Here is a 20,257-nt window from a genome sequence, read left to right as displayed (position 1 = left end):
TCACAGGTTAGGAATTTTTTGATTAAATTCCCTACAGAATAGCCTATCCAAAAAAGTATAAACACCCCCTCCTAACAGAAGTGCACCACTGAAAAAACAACCAATTCAAAAGCCATATCAGAAACAACTTGAAACAGCAAGAAATCTGATCAATGAGAAAACAGCTTGCGAAGGATGTGTGATAGTTGCACATCATTTTAATGTGCTGATTATGAAGTGGGTTGAGTGACATTTATGGAGTGATTAAGGGGGTTGTAACAGTGTCTACCACCAGTCTTGTGAACATGTGACTGATGACAGAGGTGAATGAGTATTACCCATTATGAGAAGTAAGACATATAAGATGAACCCAAGAACTACCTGATTGGGTTGATCCATGCTGAGAACTTGCGGAATGAAAGCAGGCTCTGCAAATATCTTAGCATTAATATTTGCTAAAAGAAATTTCGAACAGGACAGTGTCGTAGTATGATTTGAATAATTCAAAAGTGTAGTACAGATGCAACTAGTTACTATAGATATGGTTCAAGGCATTTGCCAGAATTATGACTTCATATGCTGGCATACACGTTTGTGCATGACATCAATGTCTTCTTCTATTATTTATTTATTTATTATTATTATTTATAATTAAGATATCAATGTCGGAAAACTCAGAATGATGATGGAAGCTTTTGCTTGTCCTTCCACACATGCACTAGAATTGAAATGACTTATCCAATGAAGAAAGAATATTACCTGCAATGCTCCAGCGAAAGAAGCAGCAAGAAGCAGAGGAGCAACATAGCCAGTTGCGTAAGTAGGCTGCCTCCTAAAACTGGATCCTGTTAATGTAAGTGTCCTGTTATTGAACAAATTTAAAGATAAAACTGGCTAACAGTATACAAATAATCAATGTGCAGTACATTTTGAGTAAAGTCTTTGTTCTTTTTTCTTCTTTGACATATTTGCATGTTAAAGAGAGGGATAAGATTATTAATCTCAAATAGTAACATATTACTTATATCTTCTATTGCCTCGAGTAACATAAGAGGTTCTCGAGAGAATCAAAATGAACTTAAGAATCTCCACCAAATCAGGAGGTTCTTCCAAGGAGTAAAAAGGCCTCCAGTAACCCATCCACTAGCATCAGCTTGAAAGTTGGTCTTCCTAAGTAATACCAAAGCAGCGCTTAGACTCATAACTCTTATCACTAGTCTATGAGCTAATGAATCTTAGTTCAGTTATGCTAAACACATAGCAATATGGAAAATATGCAAAAAGGACACTTAAGGAATAATCACTAGCTTCCTCAATGTGTGTGTGTGTGTGTGAGAGAGAGAGAGAGAGAGAGAGAGAACAAATACTAACCATGCGAGACCACCATAGTATATCTACAGTCTGAAGGATCAAAGCTTTAAAGAAAATTATAGAATAATGAATTTCAAAGTACCTTGGATGTAGCCACATATCCTAGAAGAGTGGCCAACACTGGTGTAATGCAAGGGGAGGCAGCTAAGGCAAACGTAAGCCCAGCTAGATATGCTTGCACACCTAACATGTCAAATTTATTCAACTTTGAAACTTGTAAGAGTATTTAGAGCAATTACTTGAATAACTAGGGGAAAGTTAAAGGCCGATTACTTGTTGGGAAGTTGGCGGCTGCAGCACGGGGATCAAAATTGTTAAAAAGCGAGGGGAGCTGTAATTCAATTATCTGCAAAATTAGACATAGGATGAGCACATAAAAAGAAAAAGGTAGTGTCAGGAAAGAGCTGAGTCAAACATAGTCTTCTAAGAGGTTAAACTATCAAATTCTGTTATCACATCTCAAAAACATTGAAGCCGTTTTGAAGGATTATTTCCTAAACTTGATCACTTCACTAAAAATTTATATACACAACATAATAATACTATATCTACAAATGCCTTTTCAAAGACTAAAGTGGTTCGACAAGTATTCAAGCTAAGCTAGCAAATATTATGAGGCAGTAGGACTCAAAATACTATAAAAACATTAATCAATACCTCAAGGAGATTTAGACCCATAAGAACAGCTAAACCAGAGGCTGCCAAAGGTAATCCCTGCCCTATCTGTCCATATGCCTTTCCAGCAAATGAGGCTGCTATGCCTAGGACTGCGAGAGTGGTTGCTAATCCCAATGCAAATGCAATGGAATCCCCAACGATCTGGTCAGGGAGTGGGGAAAAAACACATATTAATGATCAGATGAAATGCAATAGAGTTGCAATCACATAGGTAGGTAAAAAAGATCAATACTAATAAATGTAAATAAAAGAGAACAGGAAAATTTTAATATAAAGAAATTTTTTTTTTGATAGTTTCAATGGTGGTGGGGGGATTTGAACCCTAGATGTCTTCGTTGGAAACATCAGGAGGTGCCAATTGAACTATAAGATTCTTGGCATTTAATATAAAGAAACATAAGTATTAGAAGACATGTTATCTTGCTTAAAAAGCTTATTAACTAGAAGATTAATCAGTGTTCTCAAAAGATATTAAAAAAACTGCTAATGACAATTAAATTGAGGTCTCTGATGGAGATTTACTCGTAGAGTGCTGATATATAAACGTTTTCATTCTCAACTGTTTCTTTTCATCCTTTCCATCAATAACAACTAAGAAACCAACCATATACTTGGCTGTCTAATCAACTAGAAAAAGAAATATTTATCTAAGTTTGGTCATTTGTTAATTCTAGGTGTTGGCTGAAAATAACTAGAATTAACCTAACAGGCATAACTTGTCATCATATTTCTTAGCTAATTTCAATATTTCAGCAATGATCCAAAGATTCTACACAACACACAACTAGGGTAACAAAGTAATATAAGAAAAATGTGAATCAAGGTAACTCATTTAGCAAGCCATACCTCTGCTCTACTTTTTCCAGAACCAAATGCTCCTGTTTCATTTCAACCAATCCAGAAATCAACATAAAATATTAGAAGATGCAAACTTATGACTATGCACCATTCAAAGAACAAAATTGCCACGAGATCTGCAATATAAAATGCTCACCAATGTAACCAAGGGTCAGTGGCAAGACACTTAGTGTACAAGGAGAAAGGCTGGTTACAAGCCCTGCCCCAAAGATAACTGCCAAACTGTGACAACAATTAAGTAGTAAATGAAAGAAAATTCAGAATGCTTAGTAGATCTTTAAAATAAATAAAAAAAAAATTAAAAAAAATAAAACATGAAGGTAAAGTGTAGGACTGAACCTAGTGAAACTGAGAGCTGATAACTGGTCTTGGACAGCCTCATTAGCCTGTTGTCCAGCTGAAAAGAGAAAGCCTCCAAACCAATTTCCCAGACCTCCATCAGCCAAATTATAAACAGAAGCAGCTCCTTCCTAAAATTATGAAAAATATTTCTAGTTCCTGATATCGTTCACAAGAAGCATAACTTAAATGCAGACTTAGTAAGATAGCACAATCTATATAACATGCAGACCAGTATTTAACCATCTGAGACATTAATTTTCAAACATTTAACTTGTAATTGGATAGGTTGGCATAAATTGAAAAGTTGGAAATTAAGCAGAGTGAAAAATGCACAAAATGTTATTATATATTAGTCACCAAGAAGAAATAATTTGGCAAGTCACACATAAAACCGTGTATAAAATGTATGAATACAGTGCAAGGGCAAGCCCACCGACTACTGTTAGGTGGTCCCCACAAGAAGCAATGGAGGTTAAACTTGGCTCATAACAACTTGAGGCCAAAATCAACCCTAAACTAAAGTGGTAGAGAACACTAAAGAGTGACGTGTGCACTTATCCTATGTTTCTTATTATGTAATTTAGCAGAAAATATTCAAGGGCTATTAAATTAATAAATATGTGGTGAGAAATTTCATAGGGTTAAGTAAACTGACACGACATGCTTCCCAGAAATCTATTTGGCAAAGGAAAATTCATTAAATCCTTTCAACTTTCTTCTGGTTCATAATATTTATCAAAAAAAAAAAAACTTTCTTTTCGTTCATATTGTATGGAATTTCATAAGCATCTCAATATAAAAAGATAATGAAGAAAACACCAGAAAGAGAGAGGGGAGAGCTCATGAATTAGAGGAAATTATTGGAGACAAAGACACAGCAGATTCTCACCAATAGATTCTCTGTACTTACAGCCCCTGCTGACTCGGTTGCAACCAAATTCACTGCTGAAACCGAAGAAATAAAAGAGAAATTCACCTGTGTAACCAACTAAACCAAACATCTATTTGCGAAGGCTATAATTCAATGAGAAGTTTGAAAGAAATGGGAAGGGGAACTAAGATATACAAATTCAGTATATATAATCTATACTTGAATTGTAATCTGATATAATAGACTTTTATGGAGAATGGAAATTTGGCAATCTGCTCTGCTTAGTGTCATCACACAAACATTAGGAATACAATAACTCATGCCTTGCTATTTCAATTGTTGAGGTTCAGGTAGTACTTTGACAATTACAACTTTTTTTGGGGTAAAAGTGAGACACTTGGTAGGTCATGAACCCACGAGGCAACGACCAAATTCTCCAACTCATTCTTACAAGGTAAGGAGGTTCTATTTGAGCCATAATTCATTGGTGAGTCTAAATTGCTTAAACAAAGGAATCAAATTGTTAGAACTATAGTTAAATGATTAAATTCACAATTTCTTGATAGTTTAAGTTTTTGAGAGAATTAGTAATTTATTATGGTATTAAAGCAGGAGACCACGAGTTCGATCTTTGACATTACTCTACCTCCCATTCAAAATGTTAAAATCTCACGAGTTGGACCCCACTTATTGAGGGGGGGAGTTTAGGTCGACATATGAGAAGAAATGTTAGATCTATGGTTAAATGATTAAATTCACAATTTCTTAATAATTTAAGCTTTTCAGAGAATTGGTAATTTATCACAAACAAATACAGAAAAGGGATACAAATGATAAATTAGTCTAAACTTTCCACATTATAAATGAATCTTTCAAGTGACAAGCAATGATTATAGAAATGAGAAAATTACTCCTCATGGAAACAAGAGAAAGAGAGGGAAAATAAAAAGATTAAAAACTTATTACAGGGAAAAAAGTACTTATAGTAGCAACATATTTCACATAAAGCAAAGGGTAAAGGCCATTACCTGCAATAGCATTTACAACTGTCGCAACTTGAAAGCTACTGTTTCCAACGTTCTTTGACAAAACTAAACTATCTTCGTGATCATCCTCAGCTCTAGGAGGTCTCTTAAGCATCTTTATGGGCACTATATATCTACCTTTACATTGAAATGTATAATTGAGAGGTTCATTTATGTTAGATTGTAAATTTTATATTGAAAGACAAAAACAAACAAACATTTTATTCACAAATACAAATAATATGGTTAGTCATTCATGTTATTCACTAATAGAAACTATTCAAACACGTAAGCTCCTACGGTAAAATCACCATAACACTAACATTTTATTCACACAAAAAAAGCTATCTTGACTCCAAAAATGAAATTTTTCTATACGAAAAGAAAAAGTTCCATAAACCCACTTAAGATATCAAGTTTGGTGAATTTTGGCATTAGAAAGTTAGCTAACAACACCAATACCAAATACTGAAGGTAATATAAAGATTTTTTTTTTTTTTTTTTTTTGGGTTGAGTTTTTCCCATGTGGGCTCCACTAAACCTCCTAAAAATCCCAAAACTTTGGCGTGTAAAAAGCAGTTTTTTGAAGCGTGAAAGCCTCCAACAACCGGTGCTATACGAGGGAATTAGCAAGTTATGTTTCTCCTGCGGCCGCGTTGGTCATCGCCGTGAGGTCTGCCATTACACGATCAAAGCTCCCTTGCCGGATAAGCCAGATGGCTCCGTAACATCATGCAAGGTGGATGGGAATGGTAAGGACAACAGTACAGAGGTGCGTCACGCACCAGACAGGGGGAAATTGCACCACGTACTTGAGAGTACCAACAAATCCTCCCCTGGACAGCTGGATGCAGATGGGTACGGGCCTTGGCTCGTTGTGACACGTAAAAAGCATGGGGGCAATAGACAGCAGGAGAAGTAGTGGGAGTGAATCTCCAATAGTAAACCGGAGTGGGTCCTATGCCGAGGAGCTGGGTTCATCATACAAAACAGGCTTGGGCCTTGCGAAGGAGGGTAAAAGAAAAGCTGATGGGCCACTAGAGGTCACTACTAAGGACCCATCCACTTCTAGGCTAGTGAGCCAACGTGTCCAAAGTGTGAGGCAGTCCAAGTTACCTGGTGTATATGAAGGTAAATCACAAAAGTTTTTACATAAGGCTAGTTCTCTTGCAATACACCAGAAGTCCAACGCCGCACATATTAGTTCAGCCCCTGTTTCTGAGTCTTCGGATTTCAGCTTTAGTGCTCCTCACCACTCCAACAATGAAAACTTCACTTTCTCTAGTGAATCCCAGAGGGAGGTGGGTGATAATAGTGGAGGGAAACATCTTCCAAACTCCGGGCATAGTATTAGTGAAGGAAGCCGGTGTCAGATTGGGAAAGGTAGTTCCAAGCGAACTAGTGGGGCAATTGATGGGGCAGCCTTGGTGGGTTTTCAAACCGGACATTCGGGAAAGGATGGCATCCAAAGTTGTAGCATGGAAGAGTGTGTCACAGCCATTACCGGTGCCAGTCTTATGCGAATTCGACTCGAAACCATTTCTAGTGGTAAGGTGATTGATGGTAACTCTGCCGATATTGATCTCAGTGATGGAGAGCTGGAGTGCCGCATTCAGGCATTTCATTCTACAACAGTGATCAACCTTCACTGGCACCCAAGGGAGATGATGTTGGGAGTTCTTCAACACTACAACACACTGATGCCAAGGAAAGGCTACTCCAGGGAGATGCTACGCCAGATAGGATGGATCTTGAGGGAGGAGGAGAGGCTTCTGGCCCTTTTTGAGGACTGTCCCAACTCCAAAATTTTTTTCTTAATGATAAACACAATTATTTGGAACTGCAGAGGGGCTCTCAAGCCTACCTTTCAAGCTAATTTTTGTGATTTGGTTGCCAACCATGATCCAGTTATTTTTGTTGTTAAGGAGACTCGCCTGGGTAGTGAGAGGGCGGCGAAAGAAATTACGGACAGGCTGCCTTTCCAAGGGGTGATTCACATTGACTCAGTTGGTTTTGCTTGTGAGATCTGGTTTCTTTAGGACCCGGATAGAGTTGAAGTCACTAACCTTGCTAGCATGGAGCAGAAGATCCACACTCTGGTGAAGGTAAATTCCTCTTCCCTTAACTGGATTTTTACTGTTGTCTACGCTAGTCCGAGACATAGAGAAAGATGCATACTTTGGAATAATTTAAATACTATTGCTAACTCGCATAATTTACCTTGGATTGTTGTTGGTGATTTTAATGAGATGCTATCCAATGATGGGAAACTTGGCGGTAGACCGATTAGCTTATACAGGGCCAACCTCTTCAAAGAATGCCTTGATTCTTGCAATATGGCAGACCTTGGCTTTAACGGTCCTAGATTCACTTGGACAAATAAGCATGATATTGGTTCCCTCATCCAAGAAAGGCTGGATAGGTACTTTGCTAATCCTCAGTGGTGACTTTTTTATCCAGAAGCCCAAGTAACCCACTTGCCTAGATGCTCATCTGATCATTGCCCTGTCCTTATGGAAGTTCAGCCTAATCTTAATTTCAGACTTAGCAGGCCATTCGGATTCCAAAGTTCTTGGCTAGCAGATGATTCTTTTCCAAATCTGGTCCAAGATGCTTGGTCCAACAATCCTGGTCTTTATGATGCAATTAAAAAATTTACTACAAAGGCTGCAGAATGGAACCGGGTCCATTTTGGTAATATCTTTGCCAAAAAGAGGAGAGTGTTGGCTCGTCTTGGTGGTATTCAGAGAGTTATGGCAGATAGGCCATCCAGTTTTCTCATTAATTTGGAAAAGCAGCTTTAGATAGACCTTTTGAACTTCCTTAACCAAGAGGAAGAATTGTGGACTCTTAAATCCCGCATTAACTAGATGATTCCAGGCGATCGGAACACGTCCTTCTATCATGTGTCTACACTCATTAGAAGAAAGCACAATAAGATTCTCATTCTCAAAAATTCCCAAGGAGGGTGGTTAAATGATCTTCCTACTATCATGGAATTTGTCAGGAGCAGTTTCTTAAAGCTGTTTACTACTGAATTTTCTTCTTCCCCAATTGCTGCTACTCACAATGCCTCCACTTGTCCTCAGCTCTCAGATGATGAGTCTTACCTCATCAATCTTCCTGTGACGGATGAAGAAATCAAGCATGCCGTTTGGTCTTTGAAGGCTTTTAAATCCCTCGGACCCGATGGTTTGCACGCTGGTTTTTATCAGAGATTTTGGTTAGTGGTTGGCAGATTGGTGGCTGAAGAAATTAAGAATATTTTTAGGGATAGAAAAATTCCCTTGACTCTTAACCAAACTCACATTGCCTTAATCCCTAAGATTAAAGGGCCGGAATCCATTAGGAGTTTTAGACCTATCAGCCTTTGCAACATGGTATATAAGGTCATTGCCAAGATCATTATGGTTAGAATTAGGCCTCTATTGGATAAGCTGGTCTCTCCTTTCCAATCAGTGTTTGTGCCGAGAAGGAAGGGAGTGGATAATACTATCATTGCCCAAGAAATTATTCACACCATCAGCAGGAAAAAAGGCAAAGTCGGGTATATGGTAATTAAAATCAACCTAAAGAAAGCCCATGATAGGCTGGAATGGTCCTTCATCCGTGAGGTTCTCCATGTAGCAAATTTTCCTTTTGATCTCATTCAACTTATAATGAGTTGTGTATCTATTGCCACTACTTCGATTTTATTTAATGGCGGTGCTCTAGATCCTTTCCTTCCTTCTAGGGGCATTCGCCAAGGAGACCCTTTGTCTCCATATCTATTTATTCTGTGCATGGAAGTTTTAGGCAGAATTATAGAGGAAAAGTGCTTCAACAAGCTTTGATGTCCTGTTAAAGCTTCTACTAGTGGTCCGGCCTTTTCTCATTTATTTTTTGTAGATGATCTTCTCCTTTTTGCGAAAGTGGACTCTTAAAATTGTCTAGCTGTGAGGGAAGCCCTTGAGGAATTTTGTTTGATCTCCGGGCAGAAGATTAACCCTTCCAAGTCCAAGGTGTTTTTCTCTCCTAACATCAATGAAGATCTTAGATCAGAGTATTGTGAGGTTCTTGGATTTCACCCTACCTCTAATCTGGGGTCTTATTTGGGTTTTCCCTTAAGGCATGCTAGGTCTTCTAATCAGGATCTTAATTTTGTTTTGGACAAAGTTAGCCGAAAACCAGCTGGTTGGAAGGCCAATCTTTTATCCTTTGCTGGTCGAAGAGTTCTTATTCAAGCCACCACTAGTGCTATTCCATCCTATGTGATGCAAACCACATATCTACCCAATAGAATTCTAGACAATCTGGACAGATTAAATAAGAATTTTCTGTGGGGATCGAGCGATGTAAAAAGGAAGATGCATTGGGTAGGATGGGGCAAAATTACCCAACCAATTGCTAAAGGCAGCCTTGGTCTCCAATCTGCCAAAGGAAGGAATATTGCTTATCTTTCTAAGTTGAACTGGAGACTACATTCTGAAAAGGATGCTTTGTGGGCCCAAGTGATGAGAAAGAAGTATCTTAACCTGGGAAGGATCTCGTGTAGCAAGGAAAATTCCCTTCCAAGCTCTCAGACTTGGAAAGCTTTGAAGAAGGGTATGGATACTTTTCAAAAAGGAACAAGATGGAGTTTGGGCAGAGACAGCAATCTCTATGTGTGGCATGACAGTTGGACATCTCATGGCTCCCTAAGATCTCTGATGCATGGTCCTCTCACAAGGGAAGAAAATGACCTTAGAATCAAGGACTTGGCTTCTGTAAATGGTTGGGATTGGGAGAAGATTTCTATGGTGTTACCTGCCAATGTGTGTAGGGAAGTTCAAGCTATGCCTCGAGCTTGTGTTGTTAATGAGGAAGATAAATTAATATGGGCAGCTTCACCCAATGGGGATTTTAATTTAAATAGTGCTTATAGCCTAGCAAATGGGGAAGGTCATCAATGCTTTAATGGAAAATGGATTTGGAAAACTCCGGTTTTACCAATGATTCAGTTCTTTTTGTGGATGTGCTGCCATAATAGCTTAGCAACTCGGGAACAACTTGCTGCAAGAGGTATTCAAGTTAACACTTCTTGTCCGATATGCTCCCAACATCTAGAAACCATCATCCATCTGTTAAGGGACTATTATGTGGCTTCTACTTGCTGGCAGAACCTAGGAATGGATGATCTTGGGTTTGATTTTTATTCTTCAAACCTTGAGGCTTGGTTGGAGAAAAACTGCGTAGGCAGATCAAACCTTCCAATCACCTCCAAATTCCTTGGAACATTCTCTTCTCCTTTGGTGTTTGGATCTTGTGGAATCATTGCAACAGGGTGGTATTTAAAAAGACTCCCCCGAGCTTTTCCATCCATAAGGAGGTCATTCAAAGAGCAACTGAATTTATCTTCTGTGCAAAAACTTCATCTTCTAAGAATCCAAGAGTTGAAAGACTCATCCGATGGGAGAGACCAGGTAGAGGTTGGTTCAAACTGAATACAGATGGTGCTTCATTAGGCAACCTTGGTGCAGCGGGTGGAGGAGGAATTATCCGCAATGATTCTGGTATTTGGGTTAGAGCATTTACAAGGAATATAGGGAATACGACCAGTTTTCTTGTTGAGCTTTGGGCTCTCAGGGATGGGTTACAGATGTGCCTACAGATGCATATTAATGCTCTTGAAGTTGAATTGGATGCTAAAGTTATTTCTGATTTGATGAACAATTCTGGAAGTCCGAATGCTACTAACTATGCCATTGTGGCTGATTGTAGGGCGTTAATATCCCAAATCTCTCAAGTGAAAGTGATTCATTGCTTTAGGGAAGGCAACTGCTGTGCGGATGGCCTTGCTAGTTTAGGATGCTCTTTATCTTCTAATTTTATGTATTTCAGTTATCCTCCCCCCCCCCCCCCCAATCCTAGATGCTTATATGGCAGACTTGTATGGCTTATCTCAGATCAGGCTGTGTCCTACCTTTGATGTTTCTCCTCTTAGTTGAATGCAATATCCAATTTATCAAAAAAAAAAAAAAAAAAGCCTCCAATACTGTAATTTAAAAAACCCAATAGTAGAGAGAGAGAGAGAGAGAGAGAGAGAGAGAGAGATTACTTTGAGTTTGGGAATTAGGAGTGTTTCGTTAAAAAGAGCGAAGATGAGCCATTAATGCGGGTGAAATAATCTTGAACTCCTTTATAACGGTCCCCACAACACTAGATTTTTCGGTTTCTTTTGTTGTAAACAGAGGATTATTATTATTATCTATTATTTTTTGCCAAAATGACCAAGCTTTTGTGTGAAATAGTAGATTTTTAGAAAAAAATTTGCTACATAACATGCGGATGAAACATTTTAGTTAGTTGGACTGTTTATGAAAATCGAGTTTAACAAACTTAAGTTCCAACCCATTCCCTCTTAGATGAAGTCTGACATGGATCAAAAAAAGAAAGAAAGTAGAACTCGAGTCTAAAAAATTCGAGTTCCATTTGTACAGAACTCGGGTTTCCTAAACTCGAGTTCCATGTGAAAAAACTTGGAACTCGAGTTTCAGAAACTCGAGTTCCATTTAAAAAAAAAAAAAAAAAAAAAAATCTAACTAACTAAAATGTTTCCTCCACATGCTTTTTTGCTAATATTTTTCCAAAAAGATGCTTTTCTGCAAATTTTTCCCAAAATGACCAAATGTCACTTTTTACATATATATATATATATATATATCAATCTACTACTATTTCATAAATATGTAAGGATTTATCACTTTTTGGGTACTTGAGTTTAGGAAACTCGAGTTTTCCATGATACTCGAATTCCATGAAATCGAGTTTTTTGAAAAAATAGCATTGAAATTTGCCAAAATTTTTTGATGGAACTCAAGTACCATAAAAAATTTTGAAATTTTTTCATAAAAGTCAAGTTTATGTAACTCCAGTACCATGGAAAACTTGAGTTTCCCAAACTCGAGTACCTAAAAAGTAGTAGATTCCTACATTTTTCCAAACACAGTAGTAGATTGATATATATTTCGGTAAACAATACTTTTGTGCTATTTTAGCCGTTATTTTTTTGATAAACCCCAACTAATTTAAAGGAATCTCCTATCCAAGGAAGATCTTTCCCTTTTTGCCAAAATTGTTTTTATTACCCCTCTTAAAAAAGAAAAGTAGTGTTCATTACACGAGTTTGATTTTGGTAAGAATGAGTAAAAAATCCATATTTTACACAATTCAATAAGAAATTGTCATATCAACTTTTTACTTAAAACTCAATATATCTTATCAAATCTAATAATACCACATCAACCTTTTACTTAAAACCTAAAATATGGTATTTATTAAGATGTTATCATGTGTGATCAAATGTATTTATGTTTTCGTAATAAGATGATACTAGTTGCTAACTTGTGCGATGCACATGAATAGCTACTAGATGAGTTTCAAGGAAAAAAAATAGCTATTATTTTTGAGTTGGAGTGCTAAGCAAAAATACATGAAATTAAAAAAAAAAAAAATGATATTGAAAGAATAGCACAAAGTTTTATTAGCTAGGTAGAAAAAAGTAATGTTGTTTTATTTATTAGTTTTTTGTAGGAAGGAATAAGAGACAGAATGTTGCATCTGTAGTTTAGTTTGAATTGTATATATAAGATATGTTATAATATATAAACCAAAAGGAGCCTATTGAAAGGTTATAACTCTTCAAATTGGATATACTAAAAGGTGCCTATTGAAGGGTCATAATCTTTCATATTGGATATACCAAAAGGTCATAACTCTTCAAATTGGATATACCAATAGGTGCCTATTGAAATGTCCTAACCCTTCATATTGGATATACTAAAAGGTGCATATTGAAAGGTCTCTATTGACTGAAAATGTGTCTATTGAATGAAAATGTGTATATTTACTGAAAATGTGTCTATTAAATGAAAATATGCATTTTGATTCAAATGGTGAATATTGAATGAAAATGTGTTTATTGAAGGGTCATAAACCTCTGGGTATAAATAGTGATTCATATTTATTTGGTAACTTCTTCTCAACTTTTTCTCTTCATCCTTAAAAACACAAGAAACCGTTGAGTTTTTTTCTCAGATTTCTCATTCTCTTCCTATGCCTTATCGATACTTTTCTAGTCAATGACAATTTTTTGTTTTAATATATACATCTTATCTGAAACGATGAGTGGATAATGAAACTCAATGGGCAAAATAAAAAGATTGAAGGTTGCCACATTGGTTGACCCCATGGTACATGCCTTAATGTACCACACTCTATGGCCGGTCTGCAACTCCCTGCAATCCAAAACTAACGATGCCTAAATAAGAGGAAAACCACTATTAGAATTGATAAATTTAAGTACAAAATCAATTTCCAAATTCCAATATGACACCCTTGTAACTCAATTGTCAAGTTATGTGAAGAGACCAAGTCTGATGATTGATGGTCCATAACTGATAACTCAGTTCGTGTATTTGTTGATGCTCAAATAATAAGGGTGAATCCCGTGATCCAATATGCCACCAATGCTTACCCAAGATTATCATCCACACTGCCATCCGTGTTTAGCTTGACAAAGAGAGGATCTAGAGGATTCCGTCCAAAAAAAAAAGAGGATAAATTAAACCAAACTCCCTTTAGGTTTTTCGAAATGAGCTCCACCCAAACATTTCCGCTTACATTTAAATTTTCACTAGTTTCTAAATATATATAATTAATATAATACATAATATTTTTTTTTCCTTAATAACTTTTAATTTAAAATTCAGAATACAATCCCGTCTATTTTGGGGACGTCCCTTAGAAACAGTAGTTTCAATTTTTGAAATTTTGCTATTTTTTATCAAAATTACTATTTTGCCACTTAATTATGTGATTAGTGTTAGAGTTTTTTGGACGTCTTATTATAGCTGCCCTAGATTTTCTTTTTTACTAGCTATTTAAAAGCATTATAGCATCTAGGGAAATTCAGTTTTTAGATTAATTAAATTACATATTTTATTTATTGTTTTTATTTGGTGGATTCCAGACTCTATCACCTTGCAAATTCAAAAGACTCCCCATGGATTTAAAGTTTTTATTCAAACCAAATTTCAATAAAGTTTACTATTTTTAAAAATGAGCACCCAAATTGATTATTTGAATCTCATGATTTAAAAACTTTTTTCAAAATGGTTGATTCTGTTTAAAGGTTATGGTGATTCAATTGTTGAAACAATTTGTAACTATTTAATTGGCTAAATATATTGACCATTGCAAAAATCATGTACCAGACATGTTGGGGAAAAATCCTAATCCCCTCAATGTTTATGTGTGAATTAAAATATATAACTACCAAGCAATAGCAATATTATGGAAACAAAAAAAAAATTCAGCAAGCATCACATAAACACAATCACACAAGAACACCAAATCTTACGTGGAAAACCCTCTAGTGTAGAGGGAAAAACCACGAGGTAGTTTCGAAAATATCCACTATGAAATAGAGATTACAACTATCAAGTTTATGCTAAACTTGAATCCACAATAAATTGGATATACAACAAATAAATCTCAAGGAGTAAATACAATTACCACAAAGCCAATAGCAAAATCTTCCTCTGAATACTCCAACTCTCCATGGTTATAGCACTCAAAAACTCCATGAGAACTCCACCAATTTATCTTCCTTGTGTGTAACTTGAGCAAAGAAAAATGTCTCATTTTTCTTTTTCACTCTCTCACACTCTCACTGTGTTTTTCTCTATCTTTTCGGACTGCACCTCTTGAAGCTCTCACTTGTGTTTTTCTCACAATGGCCGAATGGCACTCTTGCTTTAGCTCTTCTCTCAAGTGTGTTTCTCTCTGTCACACATACTGGCCGAATGGCCCTTTTTTTCTTTCTATTCTTTTTCTTCAATGTGTACAACACGCTTAGGATCACTTCTCATTAAGAGAAGTCAGACCTCCCAAGCTTTGGTCATTTCTCAATAAATGGAAAGTTGAATTTGAAGACTCTTGGAACAAGCTCATAAATGAGCTTTGACAATGCATGTAGGCTGGACCCACACGGTAAGGCACCTAACAATCTCCCCCTCTAGCCCACTATGGAGGAGATCTTCAACCCAAGTCTTCAATCAGAGTTCATGCCGACCAACCCAACATAAAGCTTTAGCTTCTCTCTTGACACAACCTTGGTCAACATGTCAACCGGATTTTTATCTGTGTGAATCTTCTCTAATTCAAATGACTGTTGTTCAATAACTAGTCTCAACCAATTGTATCTCACCTCAATGTGCTTTGAGTGTGAATGGTACATAGAATTCTTGCTCAAGTCTATAGCACTCTTAACTATCACAATTAACTACATACCCATCTTGCTTTAAACCCAATTCTTGGAGAAACCGTATTAACCAAAACATCTCTTTACCTGCTTCATTAGCTGCAATATACTCAGCTTCAGTTGTAGATAAGGCAACACACTTCTGCAATCTTAACTGCCATGATACAGCTCCCCCTGCAAAAGTAAATAAATACCTGGATGTAGATTTCCTACCATCAAGGTCACCTGCCCAATTTGCATTTACATAACCCTCCAAAATTGGTTTAGAATCACCAAAGTCAAGCACAATTTAGAGCTACCTCTCAAGTACCTGAAGATTCACTTCATTGCTTCCCAGTGATCTTTACCAGGATTAACCATGAACCTGTTGACAACACCAACTGCATGAGCAATATCTGGTCGTGTGCAAACCATAGCATATATCAAACTCCCAACTGCTGAGGAATAAATAGTTTATACAATGTCTTTTTTCTCTTTCTTGGATGAAGAACAAGATTTCTTTCTTAGCTTGAAATGAGCACCAAGAGGTGTATTGACTGGCTTGGCATGCTTCATATTGAACCTTTCAAGAATCCGCTCAATATACTTCTCTTGTGATAACCATAGCTTCTTGGCTTTCCTGTCACGCAAAATCTGCATACCCAAAATTTGTCTTGCTAGACCCAAGTCTTTCATATAAAACGACTTGAACAAGTCCTTCTTCAAATTTCTAATCACACCTGCATCTTGTCCTACTATCAACATATCATCTACATATAGCAGAAGAATAAAAAATTTACCATTGGGAAATTTTCTGACATACACACAACGATCTGCATTTGTCCTCGTGTACTCGTGACCCACCATGAATGAGTCAAACTTCTTCCACCACTGTCTTGGAGCTTGCTTCAAGCCATACAAACTCTTCTTTAACTTGCAAACCATATGTTCTTTCCCTTTTACTTTGAATCCCTCTGGCTAATCCATATAGATTTCTTCTTTCAAATCACCATGAAGAAAAGTTGTCTTCACATCAAGTTGCTTAAGCTCAAGATCCAAGCTAGCTACTAATCCCAAAACTACCCTAATGGAACTCATCTTGACTACTGGAGAGAATATCTCATCAAAGTCAATCCCTTGTTTCTAACTGAAACCCTTGACCACCAATCGAGCTTTATACTTCACTAACTTGTCACCATCTTTCTTCAACTTGAACATCCATTTGTTTCTCAATACCCTTTTGCCTTTAGAAAGTTCCACCAAGTCATAAGTCTTATTCTTATTCAAAGAATTCATCTCTTCATGCATAGCCTTCAACTAGCTTTGCTTATCCTTATGAGATTGTACTTCCTGAAAACTTTCTGGCTCCCTCTCTTTAGTAATCATAGTATATTTAGAAGTGGGGTATCTAGTCGATGGACAATGCTCTCTAGTAGACCTTCTCACCTAAGGTTCTACCATTTCTAGTGGAGGAGGCTGCTCCCCTTGCTCAACACCATCTGTATCTGTCACATCATCACCATTAATATCTGCTGGCTCATTGGCATCAAATTCAATTGGTTCATCACCATAATTCTCATCTTGTACCTCTTCCCTATTTGTGGCATTATCTAAGGAAGAAGAGGTAGGTGTAAGATCAAGAACACCTTCAACTGTAGCTTTAGGCTTCTCAGTTTTCTCAAAGTCTGCCAAGTTTTCATTCTCATGAAAAACTACATCTCGACTTCTAATCATCTTCTTTTCTTTTGGATCTCATAGCTTGTAGCCAAATTCTGCATCTCCATATCCAACAAATATACAAGGAGTGGATTTGCTATCAAGCTTTGATCTTTGTTCCTTATGCACATAAACAAATGTCTTGCACTCGAATACCTTCAAGTGAGAGAAAGAAACATCTTTCCCTATCCATACTCTTTCTGGAATATCAAAACCTAAAGGAACTGATGTAGATCTATTAATTACGTAGCATGTAGTCGCAACAGCTTCACCTCATAATGACTTAGGCAGATTAACCATTCTCAACATACATATGATTTTCTCAACAATAGTGCAGTTCATCCTTTCTGCCACACCATTTTGCTGTGGGGTACTAAGAACTGTCTTCTCATGTCTAATGCCTTTCTCGGAGTAGTAACTCTTGAATTTATTAGATGTGTACCCACCTCTGTTATCACTATGGAGACACTTCAAAGGCTTTCATTTCTCTCTTTCCACCATGGCATGGAATTTCTTGAAGTGCTCAAATACCTAGTCTTTTGTTTTCAAAACATAAACTCACACCTTTCGTGAAGCATCATCAATAAATGTAACAAAATATTCATTGCCACCTAAAGTCTTAACATCAATGGGACCACGTACATTAGAATAAACAAGATCTAATACATTGGGTTTTTTAGTAGAGGGTATATTAAATGAAACTCTATGTTGTTTACCAAATAAACAAAAGTCACAAGGATTTAGTGACGTACCTTTGACAAAGGGAATGAGAGACTTCTTTGCCAAAATCTGCAACCCTTTTTCACTCATGTGAGCCAGCCGCCTATGCCACAAGTTAGGCGAAGAATCCTCCTGAGCTGCACTAACAACATCCTTGCACAACTTTACTTGTGTCTTGTAAAGTTTACAACAAATCTTCCCTCTAGCAAACACCAATGATCCTTTGCTAAGCCTCCATTTTCCATCACGAAAATAATTGCCATAACCTTCTTTATCAAGAACATGAGTGGAAATCAAATTCAGGTGAATATCCGAAACATGTCTCACATCCTTCAAAATCAGGGTATATCCAGTGTTAGCCCTAACACATATATCACCAATTCCCACAATGTCGGCATAACTATCATTGCCCATCTTCACTCTCCCAAACTTTCTCGCTTTGTATGAAGTGAATAACTCCTTTCTAGGAGTAACATGGCAGGAAGTAGCTGAATCAATCACCCATTCAACATAAGGATCTGAAACTGTACAACAATCATCTTGTCCAATGGCTAGGACCTCATCTTCCAACACTATAACAGTAGCAGTGTTCTCATCATCCACCCTTTTCTGATTTTTATCCTCTTTCTGTTTGTTCTTCCATGCCTTGCAATTCCTTTTTATGTGACCTTCTTTATCACAATAAAAGCACTTGAATTTTCCTTTTGATTCTGACCGACTTCTGGATTTACCTCACCCTTTAGAACTTCTACTCTTACTTCTCCCCCTATTCTCTATGACAAGAGCATTTGCAATATCCTTGCCTTTAACTTCAAATTCACAAGCTTTCTAGCAATAAAAGCTGTCTTTCTTTCATAAAGACTCCTTAATTTTTCCCAAAGAGCCTCTGCATTTGTTTCCTGAGACACGTGGTGAAAAAAACTGACATCGATGCATTGTCTAATACACCCGATAGTTTTTCTATTTAATTTCTCCCAGTCTCTATCTGACATATCACTAGGCTTAAGACTATCACCCTCAATAGGTTCATGCAAATCTTTGCAATAAAGGACATCCTCCATCATCGGCTTCCATATCGAATAATTCGATGCCGAGAGTTTAACCATAGTATTCATAGTCATATTCTACATTTAATCCAACCCAAGACAGTCTAACCCAAGCCACCAACAGCTCTGATACCACTTGTTGGGGAAAAATCCTAATCCCCTCAATGTCTATGTGTGAATTAAAACATATAACTACCAAGCAATAACAATATTATGGAAACAAAAAAAAAATCAGCAAGTACCACATAAACACAATCACACAAGAACATCAAATCTTATGTGGAAAACCCTCTAGTGTAGAGAGAAAAACCACGGGGCAATTCCGAAAAATATCCACTATGAAATAGAGATTACAACTATCAAGTTTATGCTAAACTTGAGTCCACAATAAATTGGATATACAACAAATAAATCTCAAGGAGTAAATACAATCTCACCACAAAGCCAATAGCAAAATTTTCCTCTGAATACTCCAACTCTCCATGGTTGTAGCACTCAAAAACTCCATGAGAACTCTACCAATTTATCTTCCTTGTGTGTAACTTGAGCAAAGAAAAATATCTCATTTTTCTTTTTCACTCTCTCACACTCTCACTGTGTTTTTCTCTATCTTTTCGGACTGCACCTCCTGAAGCTCTCACTTGTGTTTTTCTCACAATGGCCAAATGGCACTCTTGCTTCAGCTCTTCTCTCAAGTATCAAGTGTGTTTCTCTTTGTCACACACATTGGCCGAATGACCCTTTTTTTCTTTCTTTTCTTTTTCTTCAGCGTGTACAACAAAATTAGGATCACTTCTCATTAAGAGAAGTCAGACCTCCCAAGCTTTGGTCATTTCTCAATAAATGGAAAGCTGAATTTGAAGACTCTTGGAACAAGCTCATAAATGAGCTTTGACAATGCATGTGGGCTGGACCCATACGGTAAGGCACCCAACAAGACGGTCCAGACCACAACAGCTTGAAGTGGTCCCATATTAAACCAGTGGTCGATCCACTGGAATGATCATGTAGAGATATGAGTTAATTATAGCGAAGCAGCAACTCATGTAAAAGCCTCTGTTATTTTCGAAGGGGGTTGTCTTTAATTGGTTTAACAAATATGAGTGACACGTGGCTTCCTGGGACAAAGAATGCTACAATCTCTATTAAAATTTTCTCTTAATTGAGGCATTGTACCAAACCCACTCAGCTAAAATTCCACACGTATACTTACCCATACTGTTTTACATCTGAAAATGTGCGTAACAAAGGCTTCGCAAAATATTCAAACAAGAATTTACTTTTGTCAAAAAATAATCAAACAAGAATTTACAAAATCAAACAAGAATTTACTTTTGTCAAAGAATAATGTGGAAATTATTGTTCACGACAAAATGTAGAATTTTCAAGT

At 36.9% G+C, this 20,257-nt stretch overlaps 1 protein-coding gene and 1 pseudogene across 2 annotated transcripts; one reads left to right on the top strand and one right to left on the bottom strand.

Annotated features, from left to right (window-relative positions):
- Positions 1–5,616, bottom strand: LOC115956531 (annotated as a pseudogene). The gene is made up of 11 exons (XR_004084298.1): positions 5,128–5,616; positions 4,118–4,173; positions 3,226–3,356; positions 3,023–3,108; positions 2,875–2,906; positions 2,008–2,169; positions 1,624–1,696; positions 1,433–1,533; positions 739–824; positions 361–407; positions 1–88 (listed from the first exon to the last, which is right to left on the bottom strand). The product of XR_004084298.1 is annotated as a cytochrome c-type biogenesis ccda-like chloroplastic protein (transcript).
- A 1,583-nt stretch (positions 5,617–7,199) lies between these two features.
- On the top strand, positions 7,200–7,928 carry LOC115956530. The gene is made up of 2 exons (XM_031074877.1): positions 7,200–7,546; positions 7,667–7,928. Exons 1-2 carry the CDS (start codon positions 7,200–7,202, stop codon positions 7,926–7,928), a joined length of 609 nt encoding a protein of 202 aa, XP_030930737.1.
- Positions 7,929–20,257: the final 12,329 nt, after the last annotated feature.

The sequence above is a fragment of the Quercus lobata genome, chromosome 8 (assembly GCF_001633185.2).
Source record: "Quercus lobata isolate SW786 chromosome 8, ValleyOak3.0 Primary Assembly, whole genome shotgun sequence".
Lineage (NCBI taxonomy): Eukaryota > Viridiplantae > Streptophyta > Magnoliopsida > Fagales > Fagaceae > Quercus > Quercus lobata.
Note: the sequence above shows the minus strand (reverse complement) of the source record. Positions and strands in the feature narration are given on the sequence as shown.